At 47.2% G+C, this 27,096-nt stretch overlaps 1 protein-coding gene and 1 long non-coding RNA gene across 2 annotated transcripts in view; one reads left to right on the plus strand and one right to left on the minus strand.

The window, feature by feature from the left end:
• Positions 1-1,624: 1,624 nt before the first annotated feature.
• Positions 1,625-7,130, minus strand: LOC135577110 (uncharacterized). The gene is made up of 2 exons (XR_010468703.1): positions 6,750-7,130; positions 1,625-3,676 (listed from the first exon to the last, which is right to left on the minus strand). It is a non-coding gene; the product is annotated as an uncharacterized LOC135577110 (long non-coding RNA).
• Positions 7,131-16,032: 8,902 nt separating this feature from the next.
• Positions 16,033-27,096, plus strand: part of LOC102087867 (SKI family transcriptional corepressor 2) — a 29,739-nt gene continuing 18,675 nt past the window's right edge. The window contains exons 1-3 of the mRNA XM_065044830.1: positions 16,033-18,170; positions 18,926-18,986; positions 19,294-19,368. Of these exons, the coding sequence (XP_064900902.1) occupies positions 16,053-18,170; positions 18,926-18,986; positions 19,294-19,368 (2,254 nt within the window). The 5' untranslated portion in view covers positions 16,033-16,052. The remainder of the gene's footprint in view (positions 18,171-18,925; positions 18,987-19,293; positions 19,369-27,096) is intronic.

Below are 27,096 nucleotides of genomic sequence, written 5' to 3' on the forward strand. Positions count from 1 at the left end.
GCATTCCATTGCTAGGTTTACCAAAACATGTGTCTGGTTCTCCAGGAAAATGCAGCTAATATGAAGGCTTTAGCTGACAAGCAAAATCACTAAAAGAGAAACTTGTTTTTAACAAAACCAGGACACACAGCAACAGGTTAAATACCACTGCTTTTGAGCCCTGAGTAGGGAGCCCACTGACTTGTCTTCCCCCAGGGCCTGATCCTGTATTTATAATTTTTTTTTTTTTTTGAGGGGAATCCTTTGACATCAAGAGGAACAATATCCAAATCTCCTAATTCCAGACAATCTGATTTTGCAAGCCTGGAGCCAAATGAAAATCAAGACTTCAGCAGAGAGGGCCTGCTATGTGAAAAAAAAAAAAAAAAAATGCTTTAAAGAGATAACTGCTCAAAATCTACTCCCCAAAGGAGACTTTTATTAAGGGTTTCTTTTTGAGATGTCTGCCTAAAGGCTTCTTCAGAACGGATTTAGTCATTTGTAACTCAGATTTGGAGTCTGAAGTCCCCTTTGTACTGCATGGTAGCTCAGAGATCCTGGGCCTTCCTCTTTCCAGCGAGCTGGGGCTAAGCCTGGGTTTGGGGATATGGGTGCAGCAGAGGTGATGTGTGCCCCCCTGACAGCCCTGCCAGGCTGGAGACACTGCAGGAAGCCCAGGCAAACAGGGAGGCAAAAAAAATCAGGGTTTCTGAATCTGCCTGGGATCAGTTAAATGCTGACATGTTAAAAAAAAAAATAAACAAACAAACAAAAAAAACCCCACAAAAACAAAACAACTCCCACCCAAACTTATTTCTAAAAGGTTTTTGGCAGTTTTGTGTGTCTTTCTCTGAAGCACCTGGCACTTAGTGAACAGGGATGGGACTGAACCAGCTCCCGTCTGCTAAATCCATTTTGTATATTCAGATTTTAAATGCCAAATATAGATTAAAAAAAAAAAAAAAAAAACAAACAAACAAAAACAACCCACCTTTCAGTCGATCTAAAAAATCAAATGCAACCTTCAGCATGTTGGAGCTGTGAGAAAAAGGTAACTATGCTCATAGGCTCATCACGTAAATAATGAAAAGTAGCAACGTTAGTGGGATGGGATTTGGAGAAGGGTTAGGGGGATGGCCAGTGTTATAAATAAGAGCCAATAAATCGATTCTGCGTCAATCAATCAATTTTATTTAGCAAGCGGTAATTAGGCAAAACAGCGCTGGGTGACCGGGGGAAGCTCAGTTCCACCAACAGGCACACCAAATCAACCTTTCGTATGTGCTTATATACGTTATGCGTTCGTTTACGTGCTGGGAATTTCCGCCTCTGGAACTTTAGTTATCTGTTGCAACATCCGAGCGCTTTGTTATCTGTAACACCATCTGGGAGTCCTATTATCTGTGGCACCATCCGGGAGTCCTGTTTTTTATGACACCATCCGGTAGTCCTGTTATTTATGGCACCACCTGGTAGTCCTGTTATTTATGGCATTGTCTTTAACTACTACTACAAGGTTCTACAAAACATAATCAAACTCGCACAAGCACAGTTACTGCTTACAATAATATGCATAATACAATTGAATCCCACTCGATTTGTTCAACATTAAAAATTTTGACCATCACTTATTACAATTCCCCCCTTTTTTTTTTTTTTTTACTCATTTATTTGTTGATCAAATCGAGTTACCGCTTTTCGGGCTAGTAAGGTCATTTCAGCTTCTTCATCAGTTCCATGTTTCTGTAGCAGCATAAGGTGTACCCGCTCTACACGGTTTTTAACTAGTCCAATAAATCGATTTAGGATACATCACATCTTCTTGATGATATAATATCCTTGGAATTATAGTAACTGACATGCAATACTCTCGGGAACTGTTAAACACTTTTAAAGACACACATGGAGTAAGTCCCGTCCTGGAACATATCCATTTTGTTCTATTAGGGGGAATAATATATCCTGTGGTTTTATTAAGGCTTGGTATGATATTCCCACAAAGTGGTCTCTTGGAATTTGGTACTTTACCTGTACAAGTCCCTATTCCAGTTACATGTTGCATAGTTATCCCTCTTTTCTGCTTTTCCCAGGGACATTGAATAGGCATAGACTCCTTGTTTATGGTATACCGACGATTATCCCATATAGCTTCATAAAAGGGTGGATTAACATTATAACACAACCAGCAACCCATGGTTAAGTTGGGTTGAGTATAGTTTAGAGTTTGATAAGCAGCCAGAATAATTCCCCATAGAGGATTCAAAGATTCCGGGGCTTCAATATTCAGAGATTTCAAGGCTTCAGTGACAGTTTCCTCTATTACTATTATATTCTCCTTCTCTACTGTCTTTGTCTCCCTACCTAGAGGGGTCGGTTTAACTTCTTCTTTCTTTATGAGAAACATGCTTCCTCTATCAGCACCCGGTCGATAATATCGCATTCCCCAGGTTTTTCTAACAAACCATCCACTATGTTCAGGGTTTGTTATGTTAAGGAATATATATTCATACTTGCCATCACTGTCCCGCTCGTTTCGGTTGCGAGGATAACCGAGTTTTAGTCGGCGGCCTTGGTTCGAAGGAGGAATGCATCCTACAGGTCCCCATCCAACCTTTAAGAACTTATCAGTATTTGCCGGAGGAATTGGCCAGCTTGAGGCAATCATTTCACACCCCCAGTAAGAGCAGTAATAGTGTCCTGGAGTATTACAATACGAGGGCCCTGTGCTGGGGCACATATAAAACCCCATTTTGTTAAGGTATGGCTCAATCTGAACTAATTGGCATAAGGTTACAGTAAAAGAAGGTGACCCTGATGTGGTCTGTTGTTGTATTATCGTTTGGTCCTCCCATCGATAGAGGGTCCATTTAAAAGGTTGGTGAGAACTCCCCTGCTTTATTGCTATTATTACCGGTAAGGTAAGGAGGATTAGGGAGAGCAACCCGGCCCCTGGCTGGCTGAAAATCAGCCAGTGGAGGTTCATTTTGTTGAGGGTTGTTCTGCTTAAGGAGCTGCTTTATTTTAGAAGTCTTTGGAGGCACTTGCCAATCCCCACAAGGATACCCCTCTGCCTTGCCCTGGGCCTACTCTGTTGCTTCAGAGTAGCCGGATAAGTTATCTTCTCGGCAGCAGTTGTAGTCTTCAGGGGACTGCCTCCTGAATTCTCTCCTTGTTCTGTCACAACCCACTTTCCAATATTGAACCCAATAGGGCTATTTTCAAATACAAGGGTTTGGCCACTGTCCCGAATCCTTACAGGGTTTGGAACACTTCCTGTATCTTTTCTTACCAAAACGCTTCTTACACTTCCTCTTGGTTATTTCCCAAATGTCTGGACTTATCAGTGATTATTAATATCCTAATGGTATCTAAGGTTTTTTTTCCCAACACTCATTACACCATCGTTCAACATAAGGAAACTTTTTTTCACTGCTGTATCCCGCACCCGTGACACACACGACATACCCACGGATTGCATTGCTTACATACAGGACATGCGATGTGCGACTTATGTAATTCCTTACAATTGTCCATAAAAAGCCTAGTATCCAGGGCTATGCGTCACGTGTCTGTTTCCTCTTGAAGGTCAGCTTCAACTCATCCAGTTTCCCAGTGACTTCCCAGTCTGTGTGCAGTATAGGACCTTTTACTCGATTAGCGTGTGTCCATCCTCTTTCCGCGGTGCAGACTGTGATATCTGTGGTGAGTAAAACAAGGAAAGGTCCCTCCCAGGACGGGTTAGCGATGATTCCCTCCATGTTTTTATGAGTACTTGATTTCCTGGTTTGATACGATGTATTGCTATATCTAAAGGTGGTCTCTAGACCACCAGACCTGGCTTTAACAGTTCTTACGAAGCCACACAAGCACAAAAGGGCCCGCGGGACTTCACCACACAACGCAGGAAGAAAAAAAAAAACAAAGAACATATGTGGCAGGGACAACACCTCCCCCCCCACTCTGCTCGGTCCCCTGGACAGGAGAAACGGCACAGGAGCCACAAAGTGACCTTGGACAGGTGCCACTGTTCACTGATCAACCAACTGCAAGTCTGGTTCGTGCTGCCAGAGATGCACTTTGCAGACCTACAAAACCCAAGAATTTGCCCCAAATATTTCTGCATAGCACAGCATCAAACACATCTTAGTATCTTATTCAGTCTGGAATTCACACCTCAATATATTGCGATTATGGAAGCTACTGAAAAGTCAATGAAAGGGGTTCTATGAGAGTTGGTCCCCACACTGAACACTAAAACACATGTAAAATAAAAGGGGGCAAACTTCCAAGTCACGATTAGGGACGGTGATAGGTTCGACTTTTTTTCAGATTCACCTCCCATTAAAGCAAGAGAAAAGTGCAACTTTGCAGCATGTTTGTTCACGTCAAGTTTTGCCTCAAGAACACATTTTGCAGTAACAAAATATGGTCTATAAAGTTGCAAAGTGCACAAGCTGAAGGCACAGAGTACAAGCACATAGGAAAACAGATTTCAAAATACAAAGTAACAAAAAAGAAATCTGGTATTTAAAACTCCCTGACAGAAGATACATTTATATGGGACCAACTCTTAAAGGTGACAATTTTTAAACTAATGAACAAATATTGCACAATAACAAAGTTTTATTCTTATTAAGTAAAAGCTCCCGAAAATACCTTGAAGTTTAAAAACTAATACACTGACATGTTAACTAGTTTTAAGAATGTCCTTAATATTAAGAAAAGAGTGCAAAAAGGATTCTTCCATTCTAACACTTTTTGGAAACTGCTGATTCCAGCTGCCCATTTCTTTTATTACCAGCAATGCAGCTTTCTTAGCTTCCTCATCTGCTAAATTATTCCCTCTTATTTGCGTGGAGGTTCCCTTCCGATGGCCCTTTACATAAACTACCGCAATTTGTTTGGGCCCTCTTAATGCCTCCAAAGTTTGCGTTATTAAGGTCTCATGTATTAATCCTTTACCCTGAGAATTCATCAGTCCCCTCTCTTCCCAAATTTTTCCGAACGTGTGAACCACCCCATATGCATATTTAGAATCTGTAAATATTGTTCCTCTCTTATCTTTTAACAACTGTAATACCCTCAATACTGCGAACAGCTCACAAGCCTGCGCTGACCATCCTGAGTTAAGGGGACCTGACTCCTTAGTTGTCCAGCTGTTTCCATCTATTATAGCGTATCCTGACTTCCTTTTCCCATCCACTACCCGTGATGATCCACATAAAAACTCCTCTTCTTCTTCTAAATCCTCTCTTACCTTGGTATAGTTTTACTTTCAATTCCCGATCTTTTATTTCTAAACTAATTCCCAATTCGACCATTAAATCCCTTCCTAATAGGTTATATTCAGCTTCAGGCACTAATAAAAGGGACCCTATCCCTATTCGGGATGGGGATTCTATTTCTACCCCTTTAATTACTAGTACAGAAAAGGGGTCTCCTTTTGCTCCTATTACTTCTATTTTCTCCGAAGATGGAGCACATCCCCGGGGCACAGTTTGGACAATAGATCTTTCTGCCCCCGAATCTACCAGGAATTCCATTTCCTGGCACTGGGGACCTAACTTTAATTTTATCAAGGGCTCTGTTGTTTTAGGAGTCCCCAGCAGATAGAGCCCCTGACACCCCTACTCAGCATAATACATTTTCTCATCCTGTATAAGTTTCCTACAGCTCCTTCGCATATGTCCCTTCCTCTGACAGTAAAAATATTCGATTTCCTTCAAATCCTTCAGTCCGACTTGACTTCCCTGAGGTGGCCCATTCCCACCTATGCGTGGTGGCCCTCCCTTCTGTGGAGCCATCCTCTGTACCTCTCGAACTGCCGCTACTAAAATTTTAGCTTGCCTCTTCTGAGTCTCTTCCTCCCTTCTCACATAAACCTTCTGTGCTTCCCTTAGCAACTCATCCAACCCTTTCTCTTGCCAATTTTCCAATTTTTCTAACTTTTTTTTTTTTTTTTTTTTTTAATATCCGGCCATGACTTCGCCACAAACTGTGTTTTTAAAAGAGCTTGCCCGACCGGTGTCATAGGGTCTATACCGTAATAAAGCTGCAAGCTCTTTCTTAGTCTTTCTAGCCATTCTGTGGGAGTCTCATCTTTCTTTTGTTGTTCTTTAAAGGCTTTATTTATGTTCTGCCCTTGAGGGACAGATTCCTTAATCCCTTGGACGATTATAGTGCGGAGATCTCCCATATGGCCCCTGTGTTCCGGGTTTTGATTATCCCAGTTAGGGCGCTGCTGGGGCCACTTAATGTCAGCACCCGGCCCTTGTTGGTGCCGTTGGTAAAGATTTAGGGCCTGACAAATCCAATTCTCATATGACACAAAAATTGGCCAAAATAAATGATCTGGTCTAATCTGCTGGTTTCCCCAGCCATGCATGCAATAGTAAACCATCTTTTCCCTATTTTTGTTTCGCGTGCTAGACCTCTCCCTGGGTCCCTTCCCAGTGAACACAAGGCCCAATGAGGATTCTCGGGGAATATCTGGCAACCTCTCTGTGGGTCCCTTCCCCATGAGATCAGAAGGCTTGCCCTTCTTCTGTCCCATCTTCCGGAGTGTCTTCTTTTCACACACACACACGCACCCCTCGTTCGTGGCTCACGCCCTCACGGGCTATGAGAACCGCACTACTAGAGAGTCCCGCCCTGCCTTATGGCAGGGTCCACACTCACTTCGCTTCCTCCCCAAGCCGGGGGGGGGCGTCTCGTTCATGCACACTCCAGGATACCCACCCCAACCGAACGGAATCGCTTTCTATACTTACCCTCCCTGGGGTCTTCGTCCGGTTCTTCGTGCACAAAGGTTTAAGGGGTTCAATTCTTTTGCCTAATTACCTAAATTTAGGGTTCGGAGGTTAAGGTTTCAGGGCAATCCTCTGTCCACTCCAGGGCCGTCTGAAAACGGGACGGGGCGCCTCCCTGAAGTTTAAGAGTCCCTCCCAGAGATCCTTAATCCGAGTCACGGCACCAAAATTTGTTATAAATAAGAGCCAATAAATCGATTCTGCGTCAATCAATCGATTTTATTTAGCAAGCGGTAATTAGGCAAAACAGCGCTGGGTGACCGGGGGAAGCTCAGTTCCACCAACAGGCACACCAAATCAACCTTTCGTATGTGCTTATATACGTTATGCGTTCGTTTACGTGCTGGGAATTTCCGCCTCTGGAACTTTAGTTATCTGTTGCAACATCCGAGCGCTTTGTTATCTGTAACACCATCTGGGAGTCCTATTATCTGTGGCACCATCCGGGAGTCCTGTTATCTATGACACCATCCGGTAGTCCTGTTATTTATGGCACCACCTGGTAGTCCTGTTATTTATGGCATTGTCTTTAACTACTACTACAAGGTTCTACAAAACATAATCAAACTCGCACAAGCACAGTTACTGCTTACAATAATATGCATAATACAATTGAATCCCACTCGATTTGTTCAACATTAAAAATTTTGACCATCACTTATTACAATTCCCCCCTTTTTTTTTTTTTTTTACTCATTTATTTGTTGATCAAATCGAGTTACCGCTTTTCGGGCTAGTAAGGTCATTTCAGCTTCTTCATCAGTTCCATGTTTCTGTAGCAGCATAATCCCACTCGATTTGTTCAACATTAAAAATTTTGACCATCACTTATTACAGCCAGCCCGGGCCCCCTCAAAACCATCCACCAGGCATTGCAATTTGGAGTTAAAAATGCTTTAATCCTCAATGGGGCAGTCGCTGCAGCGGGAAAACTTTAAATCCTTTCTCCATCACTATCATCCCGGGGCTCGGGACAGGTCCGCGGTCACCCGGGACACCGGGGAGCTCAGGGACACAGCGAAGGGAAATTCGTGTCCCTCCCAAAGCGATTTGCTGCGGTGATCACCCCGGACCAGCAGCCAAAAGGCAGCTCACGGTACAGCGGAGCAAGACGCACTCCAGCTCGGCAGGGAGAGCTTTGGGACGGGTGATTTTTTTGGAGGCATTCCCCCCTCCATTCCCGACACCTTGCATCGCTCCGGTCCCCAAGCACCCCTACAGCTCCCCGGGGCAGGATTTGGCCCTGCACACCCTTGAATTCACACATGAAAGCAAATTTGACCTGTTTCTTGGACCAGATACGTTTCAAAGGCTTTCTCTCTCTCTCTCTTTTTTTTTTTTTTTTTTTTTTTTTTTTTTTAAGACGGGGCGGTCTGCGGCCCCTAGAGTATCCCTCCCCCTGCCCGTAAATTTGTCCGGCTTCTCCCTAAGGGAAGAGGGTCTGGGGGATCCTAGGCACCCCCAGGACACCTCTCCTCTTTCCCAACCTAGCACCTTCGAGTCCCCTTCCCCGATGGGGGGATCCCACAGCGTCTGGAACAACAGGCGATCCCCATTTGGGGGCCGGGAGCCCCCTTTGCTGGTGGCGGACACTCTCCCGCGTCCCCCAATACCTTGGGGTGTGCGCACAGCGTAACTGCAAACAAAGACTACGATGCCACCTTCGCCTTGCAACCAGCTAAAGGCTGTTCTTTTAACGAATTACTAATGAGTTAAAATTGGACAGCCGGCTTAATTAAAGTGTAGAAGCAATGTGTTTACCACATTGTAATTGAACTCATTAGGGCTCCAGCTTTGTGTTTTTAAGCAACCGCCTTGTTCCGCACGTTGAGTGATTTGTGGGAAGCACGTTGCTGGGGATGGGGGTTCTGCAGGAGGGGGGGTGGGTTAGACGAGGTGACTCTGTCCTCCACCCTCTTCTTATCTCGCAGGGGCGTGTGCTGGGTGGGGGGGATCCCTCTTGCTTACGGTCGGGGGGATCCTCACTTGGATCCCTTTTTGCGGGGAAAGCAAGAAGACGCAAAGGAAAATTCGGGGGGAGAATGGAAACTTGGGGAGGGGGGAGTTTAGAGAAGCAGAGCCCGCCCCTTCAACAGGGTTCCACTTGCCCCGTAACAAGCAAGGGGGATGGGGGTACTCACCTCCCACCCTCCGCAGCCGTCGGGGCAGACCTGCCTCAGGGTGGCGGCGGAGGTGACGGCCGCGTGACGGCCGCGGTTCCCCCACCCCCAGCTAAGGAAGGGGAGGGGGCCGGGGAAGGGAGTGGCTTCCCCGCACCGCTTGCAGGACGCTGCCTGGCTACTAGAAGGCGTCCGAGACCTGACCCATCCGCGGCACAGCCGGGAGCCAAACATGCGCTAGCGGAGCTACCGCGGAACGCGGCCCGGTACCGGCCGCGCGCCTCCCCCTCCTCGTCCGTGCCCCATAGCCCGGAGGGGCCCATGGAGTTCGGGTGCTCAGGTAAGCATGGGGACAAACTGGAGCTGTGGGGGGGAACCTCCTGATTTGGGTGTATTTCTCCCCTTCTTGGAATAAATGGCAATGTCGTTTTCTGTCGCGATAGGTCGCAGGGTTGTGTTGTTCCTCGGGGCAGGGGGTGGAAAGCGGCTGCCAGAAACCGGGTCGGGTTTGGCTGGGAGATCCCCGATGGGTAAGAGGAGCCCCCCGCAAGTTTGGGCTGCTGCGGAGGGAAGGGGTGATGGTTTGTAGCTGCGCGTCTCCCCCTTCCTCTTGCTTTTCTAGATATACAGATATTTTAATTAATTTTCCTTCGAAATAATGAACTTTGGGTCCAGATTTGGAGATCGGACGGGAAGAGCAGGATTGGCTGGTCCCCAAGGCCAAAGCGGGGACCTTCGCGGCCCCCAAGGAGGTGGGTGCGCAGAGCTTTCCGCTTAGCACCGCGCCCGTGCAGCGCTCCGCGTCCTGCCGGAGGGAGAGCTCCCACCCGGAGAGACCCTTCTCATTCGGAAAGGGGCTGATTTTGGGGGAGAGATGGGATAAGAGGTGGCCGTCAGCCTGAAGAGAGGCGTCTCCTCTGCTTTGTCGGTGGCTCCGAGGTTTAAAAACAGGGGAAAACAATAGATTTAAAATAAAAATTTATATATATATATATATATAAATTTTTACTGTCTGGACTCCCAGGGCTTTGGGAGTCCGAGAGCTGGAGCCGAAGCAGGGAGCCCTCGGGAAAGCCCTTTCCCCCCAAACCCTTACTTGACAGGCTGCCTGCTTGTTGCACAGCTCCTGCCCATCGGCTGCCCCGCAGCAGGAGCTCATAGCGGTCTATATAACCCTTTGGAAACGCCTATATAGAGCTGGCTTTACAGAAAGTGTGCCTGTAGTAGAATACCCTTCTTGCAAGTAACTTTATTTTAACATTATCCTGAAATTATGGCGAGGGAGGAGGGGACGAGAGGGATGCAGCAGTGGAAAAGTTGCATTTGGGTGTAGAGAGGGAGAAGGTGATGAGCCAGCCCCCTAAGTGGATGATGTGAACTGTCAAAGAGTGCAGGAGCGTAAAAGCCAAACAATCACAATCCTCATAGGTTGTTTATCCCTCACAAAATACAACTCTACATAGCAGGAAGTTACTGCAAACATTTATCAATAATGAATGAATCTACTATAATAAAATACATAATTAGCTACAGTCAAGTACGTGCGTTCTGCCAAGGCTTTTGCAACTCTTTGTTGAAAATCCGACTTAGATAAATCCTGTCAAACAGCCCTTTAAAAAGAAGGGGAAAAAATGAGCAAATCACCCAGCTTTTCTTCTTTTATGCCGTTTCTGAAACCCAACCGTAACTACTCCTGAAATATAACGGAAAACTCTTTGGTGAATTCAGAAGAGTCATTAACATCCGGATTTAAGTGAATGTTAACAGTAAATAAAGAAATCTCTGATTGTAGTAGTTGCAACAAAGCAATAATCAGTGGGTGGTCATCAATAATGATAAATGTATCATTATTACTGTGGGTTGGGGAACAGGGTTTGGAAAGTACTTCGGACTTTTTAATGGCGAGCTTGGTGGCAATTCGTTTCTTAGCCTGGGAAAAGAGGGGGGAAAAAGCCATATAATTTCATACACAATTTAGGTGAAAATAAATTTAAATCTGTATATTACATTTTTAATTTCAATATAGTAATTAAAGCTGGTTCATTATATCTCCTCTGAAAGTCTCATTGCTCATCTTAATTGCCTGTTTGTACAATCTGCTTTCGAAAACACCCAAGGTTACTGGGTTCTGAAAAATGCAAAATTGAATTATTTACTGATGTGATGAGTTTTCGCCCGATGGCGTCCCATTTCCCTGGGAAGTTTGGGCTCTCTGGTCCCCTTCCCACCCCGGTCGGGACCTCGTTTCTCTGCTGTGGAAGTTTATTGCTGGTTTCTGCTTGAAGATGTTCAGGGTGTTTTAATTTATGCGTTTGAAAGAAAAGGGGAAAAAAATCAATAGCTGAGGCGTTTTCCGTTTGGGATTTTGTTTTCCTTCCATCCCACCGTCCCCGGGGATTAATTCACCCACATCTAAACTTCCAGCTCTTTTCCTCCTTGCCACCCCATCCCCAGGCAGGACAGAAATAAACCCATTCGCGGTTTTAAGCTCTGAGGAGCAGGATACGGAGCCACTCATCTCCTCTCTGGTTGCGAGTCGCTTCACGTACGTCGAAATAAAATAGCAAATGGATCTTTTTTTGGTGCCGTTTCTATTCGGGAGGATGATGCTGGGGGAAGGGCTGGCGAGCAGCCTTCCCACGGTGGGGGTATCCGTATGTCCTGCACGTACCTTCGGCGAGGACCACCTCGGTTTTTGATCGCTCGGAGCATATTAAATTGAGAAGTTAAGGGACAAAAGATGCCGTTCACAGTTCCTACCCTTCAGCCGCCGTGCTGGTTTTCAGCTTGCCCAGAAATGCCCCATCCCTAAACTCTCCCGGTACCTTTAGAGAGGCAGGAGAAGATCGCCTCTTTTCGAGGCGTCCTCTTGCCACTGAAAAATTCCACGTAGATCTCTGTCCTTTTATTGTGTCTAGCTGGGTTATTCAAGAGCAGAGACAAAAGACCGAAGCAATGTGATCTAAATGAGCTCCGGGGTTTTCCAGATGGGACCACCTCTATTCCAAATGAACTTTCTGCTTAATATAATAAAACGCAATTAAAAAAAAAAAAAAAAAAAAAAAACAACAAAACAACAACACACACACACAAAAAAACCCCCAACACAAACAAAAAAAAACCAAACAAAACCACAAAAACCCCAACAAACAAATCAAAAACCAAAACCAAAAAACCAGCAACTTAGAAATGAGCTTCGCTCTAGACCAAACAGTGCAAATGAAATCTACCCAAAAGTATTTTAAAACCCTCCTTTGTTGCCTAGATTTTATTAGGAGAAGCGGTTTTATAACGATACCTTGTGTGTCTGCTACTTACACGGCTGCAAGTTTCAATGGGATGTGGAGGGGTGGGAGGAGGGAATGGTTCCGCGTTGGGGGTGTTTTTATTTGTGGTTTTTGAAACGCACCGAGGTTATCTTACTCCTCGTGGCCTCTCTGCTACAATATTTAAGCGCTGTGGAAGTAAATAAAGGCCGTGAGGGTGGGTTGGGGTGGTTTAAACTTGGCCACTGTTCTCAGCTGCTCGTTTTCACACGAAGCGAGAGGATCTGCTGCTCTCGCCTCTCATTCAGCTGCTCCAAGGCAGAATCGCGAAAGAGAAGGGAAGAGGGAAAAGGAGTCAGGACTTGTATTTATCGCTTCCAGGCTTCTGGGAGAAGTTTGTCCACCTTCTCCCTTCAGGAGGCGACTCCAACCCAACCGTGGCAAATGGCAACAGCAAATAATGAAATGAACAGCGGTAACTGAAGGCGGTATCAGGAAAGGAGCCCAGGTCTGCAGCTACCCGAGGGAAGGGTGTAGACACTCCCCATCAAGTCGGGATTCCCCACATGCACCTTGCATGGGGTCCAGGCTGGGCTCCAGCCGGCCCGCGGGGACAGCGATGGGGTCGGCTGTGGCCGGAGCAGCCGCGGGGGCCTCGCCCGCTTGGGGGCCATCTGCAGGAGCCGCCCGGTCCCTGGGTGGACCGACCTTTTTCCAGCAGTCTTTCCAGCTCCCCCCATGCCTGTGCTACTCCACGAGATTTCCCAACAGGTTTAAACAGGAGAAAAAAAAAAAAAAACAAACCAAACCAAACACCACACACACACACAAAACCAAACCAAACCAAACCAAAACAAAAAAAAAAAAAAAAAAACAAAACAAAACAAAACAAAAACAAACCAACCAACCAACAACAACTACTCCCACAAAGTAGAGAACGGCATATTCCCGCCCCGCTTTCCTAAGGTGCTGGTGCGGGTCAGTCTCTGTTCCCACTTTCCCGCTTCAGAGGGCTCCACCGAGCCAAGGCCCCTCGGTGCGGCTGCGGGCAATACCCCTGCCCTTACACCGCCCTCCCCTCCATGAAGACTAGTACACCCAGTCCCCATAGGTTTCAACTTTCCCTATAGAGGAAATTGAGGAAACCCTTAAGTTTTTCCAACGGAATTCAAGGGAGTCAATAGCACCGAGCAGGTGAACAAAAAAAAATTTAGTTTTGCTTTTCGTTTATTCATCGCGAAATAAAACGCAGACTCCGGTTAACGACTGCCCCGGACCGACCATGTGTTTTCAGCCTCTCCCGGGCTGCGAGGACGGAGCTCGGATGTTTGCTTCGTTGAAGGCACTTTGCAAAACCCGCTCATCCCTTCCACCTCCTGCAACCGCTTTTTCCTCCTCTTTCCAACGATAGTCTCAGAGCCTGGGGCGAAGTTGTCCATCCCCGGTTCTCCCGGGAATCGTCGGGGAAAAGCCACCGGGTGGCCGAGAAGCTGCTCGAAGGTCGCCGTGGGGATGCAGCCACCGATCGCCCGCAAGAACAGGCGGTTTCTCCCTAAAAACCTTTCCCCCATCCCTCTCGGTGCCGACCAGGGAACGAAGACAGGAGGGGAAATTTTCTCCGTGGCGTGGTAATAGATCATACAATGTGTGACACAGGTTTAACCAATAAAACAATTTGAATCAGTTAGCTGGCGGAGGAGAGTTTTGAAGTGTAAAATTCATGTCAGTCTGGGTAGGAAGCATTGATTAAAATGTCACCGATGTGAGGCTCACACGAAAACAGGAGGCTCCGTGCAAAAGATGCTCGGGAAAAAGTAGGAGGGAGGGGAAAAGAGGGGAGTCTCCGTCTGACAGTAGCGGCACGGGGGCAAGCAGGGTTTAATAAGAAGTGACAGAAGTAATAAGGAGAGGTGTGGTGTGGTTGTTTTTTTTTTTTTTTTTTTTTTTTTTTTTTTTTTTTTTTTCCCAAAGTTAGCGAGGACCCGAGCGATCCGGAGAGGTTCTGCAGTTTTGCTGCCCGAGGGAGAAAAAGCGGAGAGTCGGTGAGCTTTAGCGTGGATGACCTGGGAAAGGTCGGCGAAGAGATTTTCGCCTGGATGTGTGATGTCTGGGGAAAAAAAATAAAAAAAATATATATATAGTTTATATATATAGTTTCGTGGCTAAATGTGCAGAAAGGTTCTGTATTGGCAAGATGGAGAGATGGAACAATTTTGTTAAAAAAAAAAATTAGAGGGGTATTAGGAAACACCCGAGTGTCCGGATGTCCTCCCCGTTTTAATTAGAAAGGAGTTTTTCTTTCTCATTTTCCCGTTGTTTTAGCCGGTTCCGCAGTTTTTCTGGCTGGAAAGGACCCGAGTAACCGGTTTTGGCTACCGGGGTGGGGGAGGTGTCGCGGCGGTCGGGACCTACGAGGTTACCGATGCTTTTTGGGGGACAGATCGTGAAAAATCTACATTTTTGCTGCACATTCGGAAAAAAAAGGGAGGCAGGTGCGGCTAACCGTGCTGCAGATAATTTGCTAGGTTTTGTTTATTTTTTTTCCTAATTGGGAACATAAAGCAATTAGAAAAAAAAAATCATATTTGCGCCCTGTTGCCCTTTGGGGGAAGCTTGAGCAAGAACCTGGGACTGGATCTTTCTGAAAGCGGTTTTGGAGAACCACTCCAGTGTAGGTATTTGGGAAGGGAAATGCGGCTGACGACACGGCTGTGGCGAGAAATCAACTTTTTTTTTTTTTTTTTTTTTTCTTTTTTTTTTCTTTTCGTAATTTCGGACAGATCCGTTAAAAAAAAAAACCGTTTCCAAAAAGACGCGGCTTTTCTGCCGAACTTATTCAGTTTCTTGGAAGCGATCGGGCTCAGATCGTGGGGAGGAAAAACAAATTTTTTTTTTTTAAAGGCAGAAAAAGCCAAAGTGCATCCCACCTTCAACCGTTCCACCTCCGAGCTCGGTGTCCCCTCGCCGGGAAACAGTGTGCGGAGCCGGATCGGACCGGGGGAGCGCTCAGGGGGTCGGCGGCGGGAGGTCGGACCCCGACAGGGCGCCCGCATCCTCTCCCGGTGAGGAGAGGGAGGGATGGGGGAGCCGGAACCCCCCTCCCCCTTCACCGCCCCCCGGCTGCTGACGACACCGTGCCCACGGGGAGGCCGCCGCGCATCTGGTGAGGAACGGAGCTTCCGCGCTTGCAGCCGCCGCCGTGCGCGCCGCACCGAGGGCAAGACTCCGTCTGGCTGCGCTGCTCCGCGGCTGAGGAGGTTGGGATGCGCCTCCGGAGGAGGGCCCGGCGGTGGCAGGGCTAGAGCGCGGCCGCGGAGGTAAAGGGCGCATCGGACTGGGAGAATGTGCGGAGAGCATCGAAACTTTTTAATTTTTTCAGTCCTTTTCCGCGCTTTCCTGTTGCATGCAGGCGGCGGCTGCCCCGTCCCTGGGGGTGCGGAAGGAGAAGCCGTCGGGCCGAGCTAACAGGCATGGAGCGGGTGCCGTGCCCACGGAGCGTCTTTCCGGGGCAGCGGCGGGTTTCCAGGACGAGGCGGCGGACACACGTGTTTCGGGATGAACCGCCCGTGGGCTGGGGCATCTTTCTAACGGGGACGGTTCGCTCATTTACCGCCAACTTTACACCCGCGGTGGGATGCGCACGTCGGAGAACCGAGGTGCGCGGATGCTCGCAGCCCCGGGCACGCCCCCGACGAGGCCAGGGTGGGTTTTGGGGGGCCGGGGTCGCCAAGGGTAGCGCCTCCCCACTGGAGATTCGAGGGGGAGGTTCTTGCGGCAGGGACCCTCCATCCCCTGTGGGTCCCCGGCTGACGGCGCTGTGTCTCTCTGCCCCTCCCCACCCGCAGCTGGAGCAGAGCAGCCCTCCCGGCGCTGAGGCGATGGCGACCAGCCCGCTGCCCAGTCCCACCGACATCTTGCTGCCCTCACCGTCCAGCGCGTACCCGCCGGGCCCCATGAACCAGCCGAGGGCCGGCCACGCCGCCATGAAGCCCAACCAAATGGGCCAGGTGATCCTCTACGGCATTCCCATCGTCTCCTTGGTCATCGACGGGCAGGAGAGGTTGTGCCTGGCGCAGATCTCCAACACCCTCCTTAAAAACTTCAGCTATAACGAGATCCACAACCGGCGGGTGGCTTTGGGCATCACCTGCGTGCAGTGCACACCGGTGCAGCTGGAGATCCTCCGGCGGGCCGGGGCCATGCCCATCTCCTCCCGTCGCTGCGGGATGATCACCAAACGGGAGGCGGAGCGGCTCTGCAAATCCTTCTTGGGGGAGAACCGGCCCCCCAAACTGCCGGATAACTTCGCTTTCGACGTGTCCCATGAGTGCGCCTGGGGTTGCCGAGGCAGCTTTATCCCTGCCCGCTACAACAGCTCCCGGGCCAAGTGTATCAAGTGCAGCTACTGCAGCATGTACTTCTCCCCCAACAAGTTCATCTTCCACTCCCACCGCACCCCCGACGTCAAGTACACCCAGCCCGACGCTGCCAACTTCAACTCCTGGCGCCGGCACCTCAAGCTCACCGACAAAAGCCCCCAGGACGAGCTGGTCTTCGCCTGGGAGGACGTCAAGGCCATGTTCAACGGCGGCAGCCGCAAGCGGACCCTGCCGCCCGCCCCTCCTGCTCCCGCCGCCTGCCACCCGCTGGGCTCGGTGAAGGCGGCAGCCGCCGTGGTGGGCGGCGGGTTGCTGAACCCGCACGTCCTGGCCGCTCCGCCCGAGCTGCACCAGAAGCGGCCGCGCTTCGAGGAGGACGAGGAGATGCAGGAGGCCGTGGCGGCGGCGGCACACGGCGGCAAGAGCCCGCGGAGCTATCCGGTCATCCCGATGCCCAGCAAGGGCTCCTTCGGCGGCGTGCTCCAGAAGTTCCCCGGTTGCGGGGGGCTCTTCCCGCACCCTTACAGCTTCCCTGCCGCCGCCTTTGGTCTCTGCCACAAGAAGGAGGAGGGAGGCGGTGGCGGGGCCGATGCCCTCGGCGGGGAGGCGGCACAAAAGGGCGGAGGGGCCGCGGCGGGCGGCGGCCTCTCGGGGCTCTTCTGGCCGGGAAGGAAGAACGCCGCCTTCTACCCGCCTTTCTGCATGTTCTGGCCGCCCCGCACACCGGGCGGGCTGCCGGTACCCACTTACCTGCAGCCGCCGCCAGAGCCCCCCGGTGCCCTGGGCTGCTCGCTGAGCGACGGGGCGGGACTGCTGCGCCAGGCCTTCCTGGACCTCTCGGAGCCCGGCGGCGGCGAAGCGGGGACCGCGAGGCTGGGCACCCTGCCCGCTCCCGCCGCCGCCGCTGCCGCGCGGAACCCGCTCTTCGAGTCGCCCTCTGGCGGCGGCGGCGCGGAGCCCGCCTCGCCCGGCGCCTTGGAGGGTGGCGGCGGCGTGCGGGTCCCCGCGCATCACCCGCACCTGTTGGAGGTGGCGGGCGGCAGGTACCACCACTCCAGCGCCTTCCGACCGGTGGGCGGCAAGGAGGACTCGGAGAGCCTGGCTAAGCTGCACGGCGGCGGCCCGCCCCGATCCGCTTCGCCGCTGCAGCTGCTGCTGCCGCCGCCGCCCTTGGAGGCGGGTTGCGAGCGGCACCCGCTCCCCCCGCCGTACCCCCCCGCCCGCCTCCTCTCGCCCGGCGGCACCAGCTGCAGCTTCGCCAGCGAGGACAGCAGCGAGGAGGAGGAGGACGAGGAGGAGAAGGAGGACGAGCCCAAGGTAGACGTCGAGGGGCACAAGCCCCCCGAAGAGGAGGAAGAGGAGGAGGAGGGCGAGGAAGAGCCCCTTGGCGGAGACCCCTTGGCGGTCGGCGGCTGCTTCCCGCCCCCCCGGGGCCTGCCGGAGAAGGGCGGCCGGGAGCGCCCCGCCTCCGACTCCTTCCCCTGGCCGCCCGCTGAGGAGAAGCCCGGGGAGGGCCAGGCCCCAGCGCAGCCACCTCCCGCGCCGCCCCAGGCGGGCAGCGGCGGCAGCAGCCCGGCGCACCATCCCTCCCTGGAGGAGCAGCCCAGCTACAAAGATGTAAATGTCCCTGTCAGGGCCCTTCCCGCTGCCTGCGACTACCGACACACCCCCCGGGGCGGGTGGGGTCCCTGGGGTGAGAGCGGACCGAGAGCCAGGTACCCTCCCTGCTGCCATGTCAGGTGTGTGGTACCCCCCGCCGCCATGTCAGGGGCCGTACACCTGCCAGCCTGTCAGAACAGAACAGACCCCCCACCGGGGTCTTGTGGGGTGCCAGGTCTACCCCACCTCCCCATCCGCAAAAGCAGACTGTCCCAAACCCCCACTGCAGAGGGGGTGAAGGCTTGATCTCTAGGCCCATCCTTGTGGGGAGCCGCTTTGATGGTGACGTTTTTTTACAACAGGCCAAGCACGTCAGGCCTGGACACTGTGTCCAAAGGCCAGCCCTGGAGCCTAACAAAAATTAAAAGGGCAGATTTATTCGGTGGGTGCCTTGACCAGTGGGCTGTCAGAATGTGTGTGGGTATTGCTTGATGACTTGACCTCCTCATCCCAGATTAACACGAGAGAAAATAATCCAGATCCCGTTTCGGTCCGGCTGCCCTTACCCACCCTGCACGTTGCCAGCAAGTTTCCAACAAGACATTTAATCCTTCCATGAAGGTGTTTGGAAATGCCACGGTGGAATTCCACACCATGTTGCTTCCCTGGGTGCTTTTTGTGCTCGCTGTTGATAAACCAACCAAAACCGCGTATCTACTCCTGCTCATTTTCAATACTTATTTTGTATGTTTCGCTCTTTTCTGTTTTTCTAGAATCAGAAGAGCAAGGAGAGTAATCAAATCATCTTGTCTACAAAAGAGGACACCTTCTCAGGTGAGTACAGGCATGGATCTGCCTGTTCACTGAATGGTGTGGGAATTCACAGTTCTTTGAGGTTTGTTCTTTATTGCTTGATTTAAAAAAAAAAAATCACTTCCATTATTTCAATTAAAAAAGTCCATTAAACATTCTAATAGTCTCTCTGTGATGGTAATTTAGCATTATATTCATTCACATCCAAAATACATCTCTGCATGCTGAATATACAAATATATATTTACTTTTTTCTGGATTGTGATAGTGATTTGCGTTTTTTTGCTGGTAAAATTGTTTTAAGCGCTGTGTTTTGTTTGGATTTCAGATAAGAACAAGAAGCATAATTTTTTCATCACAGATTCAGAGCCTTCAGGAGGAGACTTCTGGAGAGATATAGCAGGTAAGGCTTAGAAGAAGATAGAGGATAAAGAGACAGAGACTTAAATTCATAATCAAATGTCTGTATATTTAGTACAAGGGTAAAGACAAAAAAAAATTCCAAGCAAATATAACTGAGAAAAAAACAAATAGGTGGAAAGCAGTGACATTAATAGGAATAAGATTATTAATTGCTGGGCATATTTTAGCAGAAATTTCAGAAACGTATCAGGTTACACTATGAAACAGGCTGGAAAAGCATAAAATGACAATAATTGAAATGTTCTCTTTGAAACCTTCCATTAAAAAGGATCACAGCTTATTGCTTTTAATATCTGTCAGGAAGACATTAAAGGTGTTTTATGACATCTATGCCAACATTTATATTATCTCCATGATAATGATCTCTACACAAAATGTATAATACATTTACAAAAATTACATTATACAAATTAAATGAAACCACCTTTTACTGATTGCTAAATGTCTCCAAGGGGGTTGGGAAAGACGTGATTAGAAGTTTTGATACTAAGTTGTCTATTGCAGTGTCTTAAGGAGAGGGTTTTGTTTCTTGGGAAAAAGGAAATCTAATTTTCCATTTATGTAATGCAAACTGCCTTGGCTTTGACTATTCACGGTTAATTGACTGTCAAACGAGGTTGTTATCCTCAGGCAATGTCTGCAAATTTGCCTGTCAAATGAGACAGAGAGGGCAAGCGGGGAGAGAGAGAGAAAGAGTTGTACAAGGAGTGGAAATGAAGAAATGGGATCTTATAGAAATCTTATATAATAGCAGAGAACAATTGAAATATCACAAACATTTGCAAACGTATCACATTCCAAAGGGTATTTTTTAGAAATACTTAATAATAAGACCTGCTGTAACAATGGTGTGTGAGGACGAAATGTATCTGTGTTTGAGATTTTTGTAAATTTTGTGGTTGAGGGGTCGAGGTTGTGGACCAATGGATAGCACCTAATTATCTTCTATACTTTCAAATAATTACCACTGAGGGTATAGCAGTGATACTAGGCAGATGCAAACCTTAAGAACTGGAGAATTTTTAGAAATACAGTAGTGTCCTGCAGTGTGGCAAATATATTTTGGAAAAAATACATAATTTTTTGTTTTGTAGAAAATTATTCTATCCATGCTCATTTTTAAAAGTAAATTATGGTGATATTTTGCTTTTTACTTAGATGTTGTAGCTCCTCTCTCTCTAAAACTCCAAATGTTTTGTGTTCATTGATGCTATGGTAGCTATATGTTTATCTTCACGGTAAATTGAAATGTAAATTTTAGTTTTCAAAAAAGCCTACTCCTGTGCATGTTCTGACTCTTGTGAAGAGTCTTAAATATATTAAGTAAACTGAGACGAGCCACTCTGGTGTCTGAAGGTCTTGGGACTGGTTCTGAGATGAACTGACTATAAAGAAATGCAAGACGTTTAAGGGCTATTTTCTGCAGATGGTTTCTGTGCATTTTCTAAGCAAGAGTTGTCCCGTTATTTTCAGAGAGATTTGTAGCAGTATGTCTGGGTAGGATTTGGCCACCTTAATCTTACCCAGAATTAATGGTTGTATTTGCTGTGCTTTTCTGCTCAGTTGTCAAAAACATTCTGCAGAATATTCTGGCTCTCCAGTTTCTTTAATACACATAATACATTTATGAGTTAGTTAAAGATGTGCCTTCCTAATAAGATTAAGAAATATGAAATTATCCTTGAAATTCCTTTCCATGTGAGATGGACTTAAATTTATTAACTAAACCTGGTAAAGAGAGTCTTAAAACAAAACCAGTATTTTCTGTGCCAGAGACAATAATTTATAAGCGCATGTGTTTGCTTCGTACTCTCAATTTGTTAATTAACTTAAAAATTCATAATAAAAAGAGCTCTTTCCAAGGCCAAAACAGATGTGGGCTTGGAGATCCTGTAGCCATTCATTCTCTCAGTGAAAATCCCCCTTCCTTTTCTGTCAGGCAGTGCTTAAAATTATTCAAATTCCTATGGCAGTTTTAAAAGATAACTGTGACTGACTTATGTAACTGGTCCATTTTTTTTTTTTTTCGGAAAAGTCACTGTTTGCCATCCTGACCCTCCTTCAGCAGCTGGAGTTGAAGAGTAGAAGTAGCTGTATGTGTCTGGCGCACAACAGCGTTGCGAGACTGCTTTGCAAATATGGCATATTTCTTAAAGAGAAGTTGAGTTCCGCAAGCTGTTCCCCAACCAATCTAATTTTTTATCTGTTTTAATAAGAAATGTGAGCTCTAAAAATTGGATGTTAATAACAGCTTGAAGTCAGCTTCTCAAATCTTGTTACAATTTCCCTTTTTTTTTTTTTATTTGTAAATGATTATTTGGCAGGCACTTCAGGAAAATTCAGAAATGGGGAGTGCGGCGATTAGAAACGACACACACTGGGACACAGACAAAGATGCACGCACAGACAGAGATCTTGTTCAGGAAGGAGCGCAGAGCCGGGCAGAGCAGAGAGCTGAGCCAGGCTGAGACTCTCTTTATTAGCTGTTGACAATTTATAGGATTTACAGATACAGGCCTGGACTAAGATGTTACATAAGATGTTTTTCCAATAACTGTTATTAAAAACACACCGTACTCGTTATGTTTGTTTCAGTTACGTTCCACTCATTCACAGACCAGGCCCAAGGACATTCACACATCCCATGCACTTAGGGGTGGTCATCCAGCCCAAGATACCATTCTCACGAATCTGGGCTATAACTCTTTACAATTATGAGAAACGTACTTCAACATAATCTGTCTAAGGCCCTTTATATTTTGCTATGATCTAATTATGTTAGTATTATTTCTTTGACCTTCCAGATGGTCATGTTAGTATTGATCTTCCTTTATCATCCAGGTGCCTGGAACTGCACATCTTGCTTTCCCACAGGGAGACATTCGTATTTTATTTACTCTTAAATATATATCCAGAATAACTGCAAATATTTGTGCATTTTCTGTATATTTACTGTAGCTCATAGAGGGTTGAAAACAGCCTGGAATTATATATGTAGCAGACTGGACAGTTGTGTAGTCTTTACTGGCATAGGTGGATAAAGCATTGAAGCCATAAGTTAAGTGACATAAAATTTTATTACAGAAGGTGTTTGCAAAAAAAAAAAAAAAGGCAAAGAAGTTAGAAGTTGAAATGGGGGAAGACAAGGCGAAGCTTCAGATGTGGGACCCAGAACTGCATATTAATAGATAAGATCATGTATAAATATGTGGGTATTTATAAACAACAGACAAAACTGCAGATGGACTGTAGGACTGGGCCCTTATTACTATTACTATTATTTACTATTCCTGTCTCTTTTATCTTCTATTATTATTAAGGAGTTCAGGAGCTCTCTTTGAATTATTAAAAGAGGGTGGAAGGTTGAATTTCTTTATTTTTTTGCAAGTCTCACAATATCAGGTGTGTTGTCTTTTTTTTTTTTTTTTTTTTAAAGCCCCATCTTCTGGAATCTGTTGAGAATATCACCTTCCGTTTAAAACAAATCAAGAATTTTTTTAAGTTGGTCACTGTTTTTGAACCTTTGGTTTGAAATCCAGAAGCTGTTTTCTCCTCTATCTGTTAGTACTTCAGTGTGGATTTTTTTAATCGAATGTCCATGTTTTAAACTTTAAATGTAGGTTATAAATTAGACTTTATCTGTGCAAAAATTAGAACTGATTTGTTTTAAAATTAAACTACTTTCAGGGCAAATCAACATTTGAAGCTCCAGATTTTGTAATATCACAGAATCACAGAATCACAGAATCGACTGGGTTGGAAAAGACCTCAGAGATCATCGAGTCCAACCCTTGGTCCAACTCTAGTCTGTTTACTAGATCATGGCACTAAGTGCCATGTCCAATCTCAGTTTAAAAACCTCTAGGGATGGCGAGTCCACTACCTCCCTGGGCAGGCCATTCCAATGCCTGACCACTCTCTCTGTAAAGAATTTCTTTCTAATATCCAGCCTAAATTTCCCCTGGTAGAGTTTAAGCCCATGCCCCCTTGTCCTATTGCTAACTGCCTGGGAGAAGAGACCAATCCCCACCTGGCTATAACTTCCCTTCAGGTAGTTCTAGAGAGTGATGAGGTCACCTCTAAGCCTCCTCTTCTCTAGACTAAACAACCCCAGCTCCCTCGGACTCTCCCCATAGGTCTTATGTTCAAGTCCCTTCACCAGTCGTGTTGCTCTTCTCTGGACCCGCTCCAGCACTTCAATGTCTTTCCTGAACTGAGGGGCCCAGAACTGAACACAGTACTCCAGGTGTGGCCTCACCAATGCAGAGTACAGGGGAAGGATCACTTCCCTTGTCCTGCTGACCACGCTATTTTTGATACAGGACAGGATACCGTTGGCCTTCTTGGCCACCTGGGCACACTGTTGGCTCATGTTGAGCTTCCTGTCAATTAGTACCCCCAGGTCCCTTTCTGCCTGACTGCTCTCCAGCCACTCTGCGCCCAGCCTGTAGCGCTGCAGGGGATTGTTGTGACCAAAGTGCAGCACCCAGCATTTGGCCTTATTGAACTTCATCCCATTGGAATCAGCCCATTTTTCCAGTCTATCCAGATCCCTCTGCAGAGCCCTCCTGCCTTCCAGCAGGTCGACACTCCCTCCCAGCTTGGTGTCATCAGCAAATTTGCTGATGATGGTCTCAATCCCCTCATCTAAATCATCAATAAAGATGTTAAACAGGACTGGACCCAACACTGACCCCTGGGGAACACCACTAGTGACTGGCCGCCAGCTGGATGCAGCCCCATTCACCAGCACTCTCTGGGCCCGGCCCTCCAGCCAGTTCTTAACCCAGCATAGAGTACACTTGTCCAAGCCATGGGCTACCAGCTTTTGCGAGAGTATATTATGGGAGACAGTGTCAAAGGCCTTGCTGAAGTCCAGATAGACCACATCCACGGCTTTCCCCTCATCCACCAGCTGGGTCACCAGCCCCAGTACAGAAAAGCACTTAAAAGATGCTCATTGAGTTTCCAAAAATAGATGTATTTTCCCAAGTCCTGATTATCCTATTGATTATTCCTCCCAAAAGCAGCATGAATATGCATAATGCATGAATATTTTCAGTAAGGGCAGGATTTCTTCAGGACATATGCAAGAATTGTGTTTGTCTTAAAGCGAGTAATTAATTGCAAATACAAATTGAGCCTTTGGAACTCTGAAAGTCCGCCGGTTCACATCTGCCTATATTTTTTAAATTGATATCGTAGAATCATAGAATCATAGAATGCTAGGGATTGGAAGGGACCTCGAAAGATCATCTAGTTCAATCCCCCTGCCGGAGCAGGAACACCCAGATGAGGTTACACAGGAAGGTGTCCAGGCGGGTTTTGAATGTCTGCAGAGTAGGAGATTCCACAACCCCCCTGGGCAGCCTGGGCCAGTGCTCTGTTACCCTCACTGAGAAGAAGTTTCTTCTCAAATTTAAGTGGAGCCTTTTGTGTTCCAGTTTGAACCCATTACCCCTTGTCCTACCATTGTTTGTCACCGAGAAGAGCCTGGCTCCATCCTCGTGACACTCACCCTTTATATATTTGTAAACATTAATAAGGTCACCACTCAGTCTCCTCTTCTCCAAACTAAATATGTTTATACCTAGAAGATACCGACATCTTCTCTGCTGCGGATTTTGTATCTGTAGATGTAGCGTTCTCCAGCTAAAAATATTATGTTAATACCAGTGGATGTTGTCGAGGGTTTTGATTGTGGGGTGACAATAAAACCCTGGCAGATGTATTGTTACCCCCTCTCCCCCCTGTTCCCCCTTCAGCCCCTCCCTCTCCCCCCTTCCCACTAAGGACAGGCGATTGGGAGGGAAAGAAGGACAGAGAGAAGAGAGTTGGAAAAATTAACAATGTTTTACTAATGCTACTAATAAGAATAGAGAAAATAATACAAAAGATACAAAACCAATCTTGAAAGTCCCAGCAACTGCAGAGCCGGCACCTGAAGTCCTGGATTGGACTCTGCAGCCAACTGGAGCTGGAATTCAGTCTGTCACTAGGCCTCAGATCGCAGGGACGACTGACAAGGTCCTCTCCTAATGTTTGCCATAAGCAAAAAGGGACAAGATCCTCATGATCTCCCACTTTTATGTAAAGTATTTACGTGAATGGGATGTTATATTCAGTTGGTCAGTTCCTTGGTCACCGGTTTCTCGTTGCCCCTCTCGGGAGAGGTGCATCCATGCTTATCAATAACTTTGCATTCCATTGCTATGTTTACGAAAACATGTATCTGGTTCTCCAGGAAAATGCAGCTAATATGAAGGCTTTAGCTGACAGGCAAATTCACTAAAAGAGAAACTTGTTTTTCACAAAACCAAGACAGATGTTTAAGTTATGGTAGATCATCAGTTTTGTGGGCTTCCTGAGGCTAAAGCTCACCTGGTAGGAGCGAGCTGCAGAGCTGGCTGGCAGCATCATGTACTTTGCAACAATTAAATTCCATCCAGGATTAATCAGTCCCAGTGCTGAGACACGGACGGGTGGATGATTTCGGTTGCTGGGGTCTGGCACTACGGGTGCAGTGAGAATTGTCAAGGAGATGAGTTGAGGACAAGGGACAGGGCCGAGAGGTAGGAGGGATGATTTTTTTTCTTGGTCCAGAGCTCTGCAAATCAATTGCTCGTTGATGGAGCTGCGTCGTCTGGGCCAGGTTGGAAATTTTTTGCTGCTGTTTGACGAGTGCTTTGAGAGCTTCCCGAGGAAGGATTGCTCTGGGTGGCCCAACATGAAGAGGTAACTTGCCTTATGTCTGGTTTGGTTTTGTACAATGTGGGCAAATGTGCATTTCTTTTGGGGAGAGTACATTTAGAAATGTTTCTGTTCATTTCTTTTATTGAGAATTAAAATATGAGCTACTCCCGTGCGTGTAGACCTAATAAAACGGTGGCATCTGTGAGGTTGTGTCAATGTACAAGTAGGAACTGCTGTTTTTCAGAGTATTGATAAAGTAATTCGAGGTGTGTCTACTTGCAGCCATCATTTCTGCTTTCCTCTGCGGGTGGATGTTCATGTTCCAGATAAAAAGACCATTTGTATAAACCAAAAATACAATCCATCTGCCTTTATTCCAGAGTAAATGTCTGTGCAGCTATAGCGATCAGGAAGAACAGAGCTACCAAAAGCTTTAGTGCAAACTGGCTATGAATACTTCATCCCCTTTTCCCAGCCAGCCAGGTGGAGGTATAGTTTGATTTTTTTTTCGGAATAAACTGAAATAGATCTCTTTCAAAGACAACCTAGGTGTCCGTACCACATGCCTTTCCATTTAAAATGCTGTTATAAGTTTGTGTGTAGACAAGACCCAAGAGAGTTATGGTGGAGCTATTAGAAGGGCAAGTGATTTTTTTCTTAGGCTGATTAAAATTCTTTGGGCTTTCTGTTTGTTTGTTTTTAAACACCTATTTAGCTTTTAATTAACTTTTAAGAGAAAGGAAGCTGGTTAAATATTCAATACCTCCTCCCTTTCAATTAAGGTAGAGCAGTACACAAGGCGTGATGAGGCCTCTGGGAAGTACGGAAAAGAGAAGTGCAGGCTCCTGATTATCATTTTCAGGGGGACTGGAAAGGTGAAACCCATCTGATTATTATTACCGTTAGCAATAATAATGTCAAGGCTTTGAACATCAGAAAGCAGTTTAAAAATGCAGTTATTCGTTAAAACCGTATGTGAGGGTGTTTGCCTTTAAATACCTTCCCTTTTCCCATC

Source organism: Columba livia, chromosome W (genome assembly GCF_036013475.1).
Source record: "Columba livia isolate bColLiv1 breed racing homer chromosome W, bColLiv1.pat.W.v2, whole genome shotgun sequence".
Lineage (NCBI taxonomy): Eukaryota > Metazoa > Chordata > Aves > Columbiformes > Columbidae > Columba > Columba livia.